Source organism: Drosophila miranda, chromosome XR, assembly GCF_003369915.1.
Source record: "Drosophila miranda strain MSH22 chromosome XR, D.miranda_PacBio2.1, whole genome shotgun sequence".
Lineage (NCBI taxonomy): Eukaryota > Metazoa > Arthropoda > Insecta > Diptera > Drosophilidae > Drosophila > Drosophila miranda.
This window is the reverse complement of record NC_046674.1, coordinates 41,756,368-41,769,440: the sequence shown is the minus strand read 5'-3', so window position 1 is coordinate 41,769,440 and position 13,073 is coordinate 41,756,368. Positions and strand designations below refer to the sequence as shown.

General features: G+C 43.1%; 1 protein-coding gene across 1 annotated transcript; it reads left to right on the top strand.

The window, feature by feature from the left end:
* Positions 1-11,341: 11,341 nt before the first annotated feature.
* LOC117186553 (40S ribosomal protein S2-like) lies at positions 11,342-12,240 on the top strand. Its single transcript, XM_033387481.1, has one exon. It carries the CDS (start codon positions 11,376-11,378, stop codon positions 12,180-12,182), a length of 807 nt encoding a protein of 268 aa, XP_033243372.1. The 5' UTR covers positions 11,342-11,375; the 3' UTR covers positions 12,183-12,240.
* The last annotated feature ends 833 nt before the right edge of the window (positions 12,241-13,073 follow it).

The window sequence follows — 13,073 nt, the reverse complement described above, 5'->3', positions numbered from 1 at the left end:
TATCCACCACTAATTCTCTTCCTCTTATTAAATTACTAATCCTTACACACCTTTCTATTAATTAGTAACTGTAGTGGTATTTGTACTTTGATTGCATGCATAGTTTCTTAGTAAGTTTAGTACTAATTTTCCTCGAATGTTAGTCTAATAGCTATCTTTCTTGCATGTTCGCGTTTGGTTCGGCTACGCACCGCGCGTAATGCGGCACCGCCCCTCGGTCGGTTGGGCGGGAGGAGGGCTGCGTTTTGCCTGGGATCCGCGCGTAGCAGCCTTCTGCTGGTGTCACACGGGCCACTTGACGGTGCAGTAACTGCATCGCCTCTTGAAAGATGCAGTCATTGCATGTCAACGTCCACACAAAGGAAAGGAAAAAAAAAAAAGATCAGACGCGTTTTTGTTTTGCGCTCCGCATATTTTCCCTTTGTTTTACATATGTAAACAACCGGTGTTTTCTTAAATAAACATTAAATACCTTCGTAAACCACCTACTATCTGGAAACCTATTCTTTTCCGCGAGTGCATGCCTTTTGATTTGTGTTTAACTATTATTTATTGAACTTAAAATTGTTCGGCGTCGGGTTGTTGTGTTTGTGTTGTTGACGTGAGTAAATTACATTGCATTAGAGCTCTCGTCTCTCGTCTTGTAGCTTTTGTTGTTTTATCACTCTCTCGCTATCACCTCAACTTCAATAACTGTAACTGTTCTTTCTCTCTCTCGCTTTAAACTTTCTGAGCAATAGCGCTCTCTACTCAGTACCGCTCGCTATAACCGCTCTCCACTCTGCTCTCATTTTTTACCAATTCCACTTTGAGCGTTGTCTGGCACATTGGTGTGATACCAATTTGTTTTGGAAATTGTATTTTTTTCGTAAATTTTCTTGAGCAAATATATTAATAATAAAAATGGAATACGCTGTGGTCTGCGCCAAAAAAACCTATAAGAAGCAGATCACTCACGATCAGCCGAATGTCCCCTGCTGGCTCTGCGACAGCGTAGTGCACGCAAAATGCGCTGGATTTTCTGGCCTCGTGAGTGATGCTATAGCTAAACGTAATGGGTTGCATTACAGTTGCGAGGCATGCCGTACGGTGGAGAATGACATGGTGGCTTTTATGAGGCAGACGCGGAAGGGCTTTAAGGAGCTGACCGTTGGCTTTAAAAAGCAGTACAATCTCAGTTTGGCAGTCTGCAACTACTGAATGAGTCTCCGAGGCGTAAAAGGGTCACTGCGCGGGATCTGCAAGTGCCAACCGTAACCCAGCCGTGCGCCGCCGAAAAACTGACTCCGACCACTCCAAGTGTGCAGCAGTTGATCTCGTTTGCCACTCCAAGGGCAACGACAGCTGCTGGCGATGCAGATTCGGTAGCCGAATTCATCGCCTCGGAGAATGTGCAGCCAAGTACGTCTGCAGCGTCCGTGTCCGTGGTGTCCGCAAGTTCGCTAGTTGTCCCGTCTATCCCGATCCCACCAGTAAATAGACGTTCCGGACCTCCGGATATTGCCACCACAGGTACTAGGCCTGTGGTGACTAAACCACTGGTGGGAGTCCCACCAAAACGACAAGATTTTGTTTCACGGCTGGCCCCTGACCTCACATCTAATGATGTAATTGCTTTTAATCATAGCAAAATAAAAGCCGTGGGCTTAAAGGTGGAGAAATTCAACTTCTCTTATGCCAGGGAGATAGCCTCGTTTAAGATAAACATCTCCCCAACTCAATTTGACACCATTTGCTCCGCCAAATTTTGGCCGGAGCATTTGGTGGTGAAGGAGTTTAAGGCTAAGATGAAGAATAGGCCCCCCCATATCCCTCACAAATCTTTCCAGTGTGCCACCCTCAACCTCAACTTCCTCTTCCTCAACTTCCCGTCTTGCTTCCACCTTTCCAAAAAACTAACTTCTCTTTTAGTAACCTATCAGAATGTAAAAGGCTTGCGTAGTAAGCTCAGCATACTTTTCCGGGATAGTGTGGCATTTGCTTCCCACGTTATTGTGTTTACTGAATACTGGTAAAAGCCGGACATTCTTAGTTCCGAGGTTTTGGCAGGTCGGTACACAACTTTTAGAAAGGACCGTTCGTCTCGACGTGCAGGAAGGGTTCTAATTGCAGTGTACTCTTACTTCGAGTCGGAACACTTCACTGTCCAAGTTCAACAGGAACTGGAATTCCTGTGTGTAAAACTGATTCTTCCCGCTTTCGCTATATTCATTACATGCTCGTTTATACCCAACTTCTTCGGATATTTCAATTTATGAGCAGCACTTGTCCGCTTTAACCGCTGTTTCTTCCTCGCTATCTGATAAAGATCGTATGATAGTTCTTGGTGACTTCAACTTGCCAGGAACTGTTTGGTCTTCGGTAAACGAGTCTAGTATCCTAGTGCCCATGTCACGACAAGACTTTGTGGACGGCTTGCTTGACCTGTCCCTGTCTCAAGTCAATCATGTGAAAAATTCCTTGGGTCGATTGCTTGATCTATGCTTTGTATCGGATCCGACCATAGTGTTGTTAACCCGAGCCCTTCCGCTCACTATACCTGAAGACGCCTACCACCCTACTTTCGAGGTGTCGCTAGATATAGGACCAACTGTATTGGATCGGTCGAGTAGACTACCTGAACGTGTCCGCTGCTTTCGTAAAGCCGAGTTTGCGAAGCTTAATAACCTCATTAGGGATTTTGATTGGTCCGCTTTGTACTTGTGCAATGATGTCATAAAAGGCACAAACATTTTTTACAATGCTCTTGGCACATTTTTCGATTCTTGTGTCCCGCTTTCTTGTCCGACTAGATCTGGAAAACCCCCTTGGTTTACCAAAGAGTTATCCAGTCTAAAAAACTTAAAATCAAGACTTTATAAAAAATTCCAAGAAGTGGGTTCTCCTACTTCTCACTCTCGCTATGTATTAGCTCGGTCAAACTTTTCAGTTCTTAATGCTCAATGCTATAAGAACTACCTATCTCGATGCAGGATACGTTTTTCTCAGGACCCTAAACAGTTTTACAGCTTCGTAAACAGTAAGCGTAGAACGTCCGCACACCCATCCTCGCTATCATTTTGTAATACGTCGGCAAATAATGATCAGGCAATTGCCGATCTTTTTGCCCAATTTTTCCAGACCACCTATTCTGAGGAAAGCTACTCTGGTCATCCGTACCCATACGGTTTACCGAGGTCGAACGGCATTTTCAGTCCCTTGTTAAATGAATGTTTCTACTTCTTGATCTTCGACTAGTTAAGCCGGTGTTTTCACCGGGTCCAGACGGGGTTCCAGGCTGTGTACTCAGGTACTGCGCCGAGGCTCTGTGTCGACCTTTGCTTAAACTATTCACCCTGTCCATTGATTCTTCTTGCTTCCCCCGATCTGGAAGGAATCGTTTATAATTCCTCTCCATAAAAAAGGTAGCAAGTCTGATGCAAAAAATTATAGAGGAATAGCAAAGTTATCCGCTATTCCCAAAATGTTTGAGAAGGTGTTAACTCCGCACTTGCAACATCTCTGCAAGTCACTTATATCTCCAACTCAGCATGGATTTATAAGGCGGCGTTCAACCACCACGAACTTGTTAGAGTTTACCTCTTTCATTATTAAAGGCTTTCAAGGTAACTTACAGACGGATGTTATTTACACCGACTTTAGTAAAGCATTCGACTCTGTAAACCAACCTCCGCCCAACCTCCTGAGATGGATTTCTAGCTATCTTTGTTCTAGGTCTCAAAGAGTCCTCTTCAAAAACTCCCTCTCTTTACCAGTAAAGGTTTCTTCGGGAATACCACAAGGCAGCCATCTAGGCCCCTTACTCTTCACACTCTTTATTAATGACTTACCTTCAGTATTAACATACTCTCGAGTACTTATGTATGCGGATGATGTTAAACTCTGTGTCCAGTACAAGGACATTTCATTTCATTCTCGCTTGCAATCCGATCTCAATAACTTTCAGTCATGGTGTTGTGCAAACTTGTTACACCTTAATGCCTCGAAATGCAAAGTTATGACATTTCATCGTTCTAGCCCTTTGTTGGCTCCCTACACCCTATTTGGTGGTTCTCTTGAGAGAATTACCCTGGTGGATGATCTGGGTGTTATATTAGACCCCAAGTTAAAGTTTTCCGAACACATTTCTACCATGGTAAATAAGGCCATGGGCGTGCTTGGGTTTAGAAAGAGGTGGTCAAAGGAATTTGACGACCCCTATATAACAAAGACTCTCTATACCTCGCTTGTTCGTCCGATCTTAGAATACGGCTCCTTTGTATGGTGCCCTCAGTACAAAGTACACCAGGACCGTATAGAATCAGTACAGAAAAACTTTTTACTCTTTGCTCTGCGGGGCCTTAACTGGGATGCGGGTGTAAGACTCCCATCTTACTCTAGTAGACTACTATTAGTAAACCTCCCATCCTTCGTTAACCGTAGAAAAATGCTTGGTGTGATATTTATGCACAACTTGATCAGGGGTGACATAGACAGCCCTGATCTGTTGAGCCGCATAAACTTCACGATTCCTATTAGACTGACTAGAAATTTTATACCGTTGTTCCTTCCACTTTGTAGATCGAATTATTCCTTGCATGAACCGTTTAGGGTCTTATGCTCGGATTATAATTCCCTCTACCATATTATATCCACCACTAATTCTCTTCCTCTTATTAAATTACTAATCCTTACACACCTTTCTAGTAATTAGTAATTGTAGTGGTATTTGTATTTTGATTGCATGCTTAGTTTCTTAGTAAGTTTAGCGCTAATTTTGCTCGAATGTTAGTATAATAGCTATCTTTCTTTCATGTTCGCGTTCGGTTCGGCTACGCACCGTGCGTCATGCGGCAGCGCCACTCGGTCGGTTGGGCGGGAGGAGGGCTGCGTTTTGCCTGGGATCCGCGCGTAACAGCCTTCAGCTGGTTTCACCCGGGCCACTTGACGGTGCAGTAACTGCATCGCCTCTTGAAAGATGCAGTCATTGCAAGTCAACGTCCAAAAAAAGTGTGTCAGAGGTCCAGTGTGCTTCGTGGGACGCTTAACATCACCCAGCTGTATATCGTCGTCGTCCGAGTCTGTCCAGGCCGCCTTCCTTTTGCTTGAGGACTGCTCCGCATCGTTTTTACCATCAGCAGCGTCTTCGTCATCGCTGTGGTTCCACTTTTTCCCCACGGACTTGGCTAGGTTCGACAAAAACTTCTGCTTATCGCCGATAATTACCTTTTCCATAGGTACTTCCACATATGAAGGCTCAGGGACCGCTACCTTCTTTTTGTTCTCTCTGGCGGCAGGTTTACGGTTTCCATTCTTTGCATAGACGGCCATAAGGTCTTTGAGCTCCTCCAGGCCATCGCTGGAGTCATCTGAACTCATCTTGGCAGCTTTAAGCAAAGTAAATAAAGTACACTCAAAATGTTTGCAAATTATACACGAGCGGCACAATAATTGATTTGAATTGGATCTGAAGAGGTTTCCAACATGTTGAAAAGGTCTTGGTTTTCCTTAATTCGTGATGTCTTGCACGTATTCATATTCCTGTTTTTGTAATCTTTGTTTCTCGTTTCCTGGGCTTCTTCTAACATCTCTCCAATTGGTAGGCTCTGATGTTCAATTCAAATTTGACCATGTTCCAGAATGAAGCGTGTGAGTTAGCTTCTTTTCAGGATATTTTTCCAGTAACAGCTCAGCAGTCTTCGAGGCAAATTCACCAAACTTGGTTTTTTTTTTCTTTGCAGCTTAAAATATTTAAAACGAGGGGGAACGTTGTGAGTTGCTGTGGACACCGCAACTCTACATTTATACCCGATACTTAGTCAGTATGGCTCTCTTCCGGCAGACGCCGCTAATATTAAACGACACGACAAAGAGTGCGTGCGAGAGAGACGGAAAATCAGTCTGAGCGTGACGTCGGGCGCTGCGTAGCCACTGCAAATTGATTTGTTCCTATTAGCTATAAAAATGATCCGATCTGATCCAGATTCAGGAATCTGATGGATATGGTCATTATCTATGATTCTGCGTTTTTAGTTTTCTTGTATCCTTGATATTGTGGATGCAACAGATTTTCGTCCTTTGTGTGGGCGGAAGAGGGTGTGGCGAAATTTTGACACAAAACGGTCAAGGTCCGATATCTTAGGAGTGTGGACACCAAATTTGGTTGTTCTAGCTCTTATGGGTTCTGAGATCCTTGAACTCATATTTTGCAATTGGCAAAACCGACCATGAAACCTGTGTGTTAGAGAGAGACAGAGTGAGAAAAAATGAAATTGTTTTCTTGATTCTGGCTATAATAATTATACGATCCAATTCAGATTCTGCAGTCTAAAAGATATGGTCATTCTTACGATTCATTACGATTCTGCGTTTTTGGTTTTCTCGTATCTTTAAAATTGTGGATGCCACAGACTTTCGTCTTTTGTGGGGGCGGAAGTTGGCGGGGCAAAGTTTTGAAATATTCTTGTAGCAGTGACATATCACAGAAGTGTAGATCCAAAACATCGTTGCTCTAGCTCTTATAGTCTTTGAGCACTAGGCGCTGAAGGGGACGGACAGACGGACGGACGGACAGACGGACAGACGGACGGACGGACAGACAGACAGGGCTCAATCGACTCGGCTATTGATGCTGATCAAGACTATATATACTTTATGGGGTCGGAAACGATTCCTTCTGGACGTTACACACATCCATTTTCACCACAAATCTAATATACCCAATACTCATTTTGAGTATTGGGTATAAAAACACCCAATCCTTTGATAATTTCAATATCCAGCCCAGGTATATCTGCACTTATTTCGTTTTTCTCAAAGAATGTCCGTGCTAGGTTTCCATCGTTTGTGTTTTCAAATCCTTTTTTGGGGCAGTCCACTTTCAGTAATAGTTTGTCTAAAAATTGTTCTTTAATAATTTTTTTCTTATTCCTTTGTATTTCTTTGGCTGGCGTGCTGTTGTCAAAAGATTTTCCCTGTCGCAGATTGGTACATGCAAGTTTTAAAAATAACTCCATACATCTAATTCTTGCATGCAAAACCTCGTCAAAAAGACAGGTAGAGGTAGAAATACTAGCCTGCGAGGTGCGAGGTTGTGACAGTTAAATCGGTATAGAAGCCAAACGGCTACGAAGCACAGAAAGGGATTTTAGACTTGGGTAAAGCTTTTTTAAAAGTTCAGTCAAAGTGGAAAAGCAGCCTAAATTTTAGATGGTTGGGTAAAACTTTTAAAAAATGTAATTTAATAAATAAATTCAAATACAAACAACTGCTTATGTAAATGACCATATATAAAAATTTTAATTTATTATTTTTATTTTTAAATTCCTAAGAATTAATACAACTAATAAAAGATACCAAAAACAGAATCATACGTTACATAGTTTACTTTTTTTTCCACCTGAAAGATGAAGTATTTAAATAAAAATAAAAACAAAAATTTTGCGCACTGAAACAATTTTCAACTTTGACTGCTCATATCTTCCAATCGAAAAGTCCGAATTTTTGAAAGTTTGATTTTTAAAAGCTCTGGAAAATTCTCTATTAGATAAGTGTATTGATTGTATCCAAAGCGCAAAAAAAATCTTCGACTTTTGCCACCTCTTTTCGTCTAAATCGCCACTGTACGGCGGCCCGTAACCACGGTACCGCTCGTGCGATCATCAGTTGCATAGGAGTGCATAAACGGTGTGGTCTACGAAAGTTGGGTTGCCGGCGGATCGAAAACACAAGTAGTAAACCCTCTTGAAACATCGATCAACGAACCCCGCAGCTTGGTGTTGGCCGTCGAAAAACTCAACAACCTTGTGGATGCACGGCGAAAACCAAGAGGCTCCTCGGATCTCTTTTCCGCCATCAATGACGCCATCCGTTTATCGAGCCTTCAATGAAAGTATAGTCCGCAGACCGACGTCGAATCAGATCGGAAACGTGAAGCCAATCTAAGGAGCTAATGTACCCCATCGCCAACTGATTTAGCTGCGCCAGCGACATTCAGTCATGAAATCGGATTGATTGCATTACTGTGATATTCTTCCAGAGGCGCAATTCTACTCGGCCTGGCTGACACGAGTAGCTATTACCGACCACGTCAATAGAGGATCAGAATTACTCGTCGATGTCACACATCGCCCCATTCTTTCCTATCAATTTCATATGCCAGGCCAAAACTATTCTCTTTTGTCTTACGATGTATACAGTTTTATATTTAGTTATGTAACCCAGCCAACATAACGGTTTTGGAAACTAATGGGTATGAGAACAACATTAATTTTTCTTGACATTACAAAGCAGTGCAGTATTAAATATCTTTTATTTTCCTTAACGATTGAGCTCAACAATCACTGATGGATTAAGCGGTACTAGCCTACCAAAAGCGCTGTGAGTTTTTAAATAAGAACAAGTACATATATGCACTGAGCTGAGAAGTAATATGCGTGTTACCCATATTTTTCTATTGATATCACCTTTATAATTCCGTAACCATAATGTATTGGTATCTCTCACCCCCTTAGAATCTATTACCCATATATGATTGTCATCCTTATATCTTTATTCGTCTTAGTATTTCTTCTCAAATCTTTATTAATATATTAAGCTTTCGAGACTCAGCAAAAAAATGAATTTAACTATAAGTTAAGGAACCCCCAAGAATCGGATTATATGATTAGAGATTTATGCTCCTTGCTCCGGGTAAACCTGGATTCTGGTGTTAGTTTTATGTTTGTTTCTTTTTTTTAAATGTGCACCTAAAACATTATACGAGTGTGTGTCAGTATGTGATAGGAGAGAGTAGAACGCACCCCGACAATCCGGCGAGCTAAGTCAGAGCATAGCTAGAGGTGCACACGAAATCTCTGCATACTAGTATGGGTAAACGACAGCAATCCCACGCCTGCACGCTACAAGTTGAAGTGGTTATGAACATGATAAATATAAATAAAATTTCCCAACCAATGTTCATGGTAGAGTTGACACCTGACAGTACCCAATCTACAAGCTCCAATATCTACTGCACCGTAGAATCACCGTTGAGGAACCATACAAACGAAATGGACCCGTCCAATGCACAAAATGTCAGAAATATGTACACACGAAAAGTTATTACGTTGCCTGCCGGGATGTTCATCTCACCCAACCTTACCCCATAAATAAGGTAGAGCTGACACCTGACAGTACCCAATCTCCAAGCTCCAATATCTACTGCACCGTAGAATCACCGTTGAGGAACCACACAAACGAAATGGGACGGGTCCATTGTCACAAATTGTCAGGAATATGTATACATGAAAAGTTATTGCGTTGCCTGTGGGGATGTACATCTCAATGGTAGCAATACAACAAACGATGCAGGAATTTATGCGCATTCAAAAAGCAAATGATAGCTCATCTCATCTAAAAATGGCTAGGAGACTGGCGCATACATGTAGGAATCGGGATAGAGTCCACGGTGCAGAGAGAGACTCGAAGTGGCCGCCAGTACTGAACAACACCCGTTTTGAGCAGAGAGAGGGAGACATCACGACAGCAGGAGGTTTCTAGGGTTAAGAGTAGAGATCAAGAGAGCGGGAGTCAGCGAGAGCGAGAGTTAGTCGGTGCCAGAGTTTCGCGAGCTTCACACACAGGAGACAATTGATCCACATAATCCAAAGTTATACGCACATACAAATACATTGTTAATCATAATCTTAATCCATTTAAATACTTAATAAAAGTTCACATCTACAACTTATTAAATCGCCGTCTCGGGATTCAATCCATATCAGTGCAGAAACCCTGGGACCACACAATTGGGGGCTCGTCCGGAAATTGGATTGTGACTAAAACGTGTAGAAAAACTGTGTAAGAATTGTAATCAATTGTGCTGTGTGGTGGAGTTTCGGGTCAGAGGTCGCAAAATTGCATTAACCAAGTCAAGAGTGTTATTGGACAATTGTTAAAGAGCGACAGAGACAGAAACAGAGCGTCAAAAATAATTGAAAAGTATGCGAGTACAGTTTGATATTCTAGGGTGGAATCAGCTGCAGATAATTATTTACGCTAAGCAATTGTTAGGAGGTCAGTCAGTCAGCGGGATGTTCGGGATTGGAGTAGATTAAAGGAAGCATTGACAGAAGAGTTCGGGGTTAAAGTATCATCGGCAGAGATTCATCGGAGATTGAATAAGCGACAACAAAGGAAAAACGAAACGTTGCAGGAATACTTGTATGCTCTGATGGAGATCGCGAAACCCATTGATTTAGAAGACGAAAGTTTGATTGAGTACTTTGTGAATGGTATTCCGGATAGTCGAACCAATAAGGGATTGCTGTATCAAGCCAGAACCATGAGGCAGTTGAAGAATCAGATTGAAGCTTATCAGAAGATGTGTGGTCCATTGAAGTCGTCAAACAAATATGAATCGCGTAGTTTTGGTAAGCAAATAGATGAAGGAAAGGGTTCAGAATTAGTTAGGAAATGTTACAAGTGTGGAGATACGTCACATATGAAGAAAGACTGTCCCAAGAACGTTTTCAAATGTTTTAAATGCAACCAACCAGGTCATAAAGCAGCAGCTTGCAGGGTTGAAGGACAGGCAAAGCAGGAAAGAGCAAACTTAGTGCAGGGGGATATGGTAACGAAACCATCAGGTATGTTTACGTCCTCTGGGCTAGAGCTGAAGAATGTGGTACACACGAAGGTAATGTTCAAAGGTCTTGTAGACACAGGAGCGGATTTATGCTTGTTAAGCCGCAGAGTTTTCCTTCAGTTAGGAATTGGTAAACTGACAGGTTGCCAAAGATGTCTGACTGGAATAGGGCAGTTTCAGATCATCACTATTGGAAGTGTAATGATACCTGTGAAGATCGATGGAATCGATATGAAAGTTGAATTCAATATTGTGTCAGATGAAGACATAGCTTTTGAAGCTATTTTGGGCAGGACAATTTTAAAAGACATTGACATGAAAGTCACCAAAGATGGAACCGAATTTGTGCGACGATCTGAGGTCCCAGTAGTGAGTGATGTGGCATATGATGAAGTTAATAAGAAACAAGTTTCTTGCTCAGAGGTATTGAAAGAGTTTATAAGTTTGTGTATGTTAAGTTCAGAGAAAAGTGAAGATAAGATGGATATAGTGGTGTCGCACTTATCACAGTTAGAAGCAAGTCAAGTGAAAGGGATGATCAGGGAATATAATCCAAAAAGAAATGCTACGAGTCAGGTAAGAATGAAGTTAGTGCTAACGGATGAGTTACCAGTCTATCAACATCCCAGACGTTTAGCAAGCAGTGAACAAAAGATAGTAGACGAGCAAGTTCAAGAATGGTTAGACGAGAAGATAATCAAGCATAGCACGTCAGAATATGCATTTCGTTTTTGTCTTTCACCCCTAATACACTTGATAGACCTACATAATGGCGGACGCAGCTCCAGCCCGTGGTGGATTCCGTGGCGGTTTTGGCTCTCGTGGGGGTCGTGGTGGACGCGGTCGTGGCCGTGGACGCGGCGCCCGTGGACGTGGTGGCAAGGAGGACTCCAAGGAGTGGGTTCCAGTCACCAAACTTGGTCGCCTGGTGCGCGAAGGCAAGATCAAGTCCCTGGAGGAGATCTACCTGTACTCGTTGCCCATCAAAGAGTTCGAGATCATCGACTTCTTCCTGGGCTCGGCTCTGCGCGATGAGGTGCTGAAGATCATGCCTGTGCAGAAGCAGACCCGTGCCGGTCAGCGTACCCGCTTCAAGGCCTTCGTTGCCATCGGTGACAACAACGGTCACATCGGCTTGGGCGTCAAGTGCAGCAAGGAAGTTGCCACCGCCATTCGTGGCGCCATCATCCTCGCTAAGCTGTCCGTCGTGCCCGTGCGTCGTGGCTACTGGGGCAACAAGATCGGCAAGCCCCACACCGTGCCCTGCAAGGTTACTGGAAAGTGCGGCTCCGTCTCAGTGCGTCTGATTCCCGCTCCCCGCGGTACTGGCATTGTCTCGGCTCCCGTCCCCAAGAAGCTCCTTACCATGGCTGGTATTGAGGATTGCTACACCTCGGCCCGTGGCTCGACCGGCACCCTGGGTAACTTCGCAAAGGCCACCTACGCTGCCATTGCCAAGACCTACGCTTACCTCACTCCAGACTTGTGGAAGGAGATGCCTCTGGGCTCCACTCCCTACCAGGGATACTCTGACTTCTTGTCCAAGCCCACAGCCCGTCTGCACGCTGATGCCTAGACTCGACAAAACAGAGCGAACCAATGGTTTTGAATAAACTTGAATAACATAAAACCATCTCCTGTAGTTTTGGTCGAAAAGAAGAATAGGAAGAAACGACTATGTTGTGATTATCGAAAGTTAAATGAAAAAATAGTAAGAGATAACTTTCCAATGGTGCAAATGGATTGTGTTATCGAAAAGTTAGAAGGAGCAAGGGTATTTACCACATTGGATCTGTCGAACGGGTATTTTCACGTGCCTGTCGAGGAACAGTCACAGAAGTACACTTCATTCGTTACCCAAAATGGTCAGTACGACTTCCAGTATGTTCCATTCGGTATATCCAACTCGCCGGCAGTCTTTAATCGTTTTATAATGTCCGTAACGCGCGAGTTAATAAAGAATGGCGATGCAATTATTTACATGGATGACATTATCATTCCTAGTAAAGACGTCCAGGGACTAGAAAGATTGGGAAGGGTGCTTGAAGTGGCAGCACAAAACGGATTAAGAATAAATTGGTCAAAGTGTCAGATGCTACAGAAGAAAGTTATATATCTAGGGTATATTGTTGAAAATGGAACGATCAGACCAAGTGAGGAAAAAACTATTGCAGTGAAGAATTTCCCAATACCCAGAGATAACGGGAGGGAACGTTGTGAGTTGCTGCGGACACCGCAACTCTACAGTTATACCCGATACTAAGTCAGTATGGCTCTCCTCCGGCAGACGCCGCTAATATTAAACGACACGACAAAGAGTGCGTGCGAGAGAGACAGAAAATCAGTCTGAGCGTGACGTCGGGCGCTGCGTAACAACTGAAAATTGATTTGTTCCTATTGGCTATAAAAATGATCCGATCTGATCCAGATTCAGGAATCTGATAGATATGGTCATTATCTATGATTC

What these genes read in the sequence shown, in the direction of transcription:
- LOC117186553 (XM_033387481.1), top strand. Translation starts at nt 11,376, where the DNA reads ATGGCGGACGCAGCTCCAGCCCGTGGTGGATTCCGTGGCGGTTTTGGC.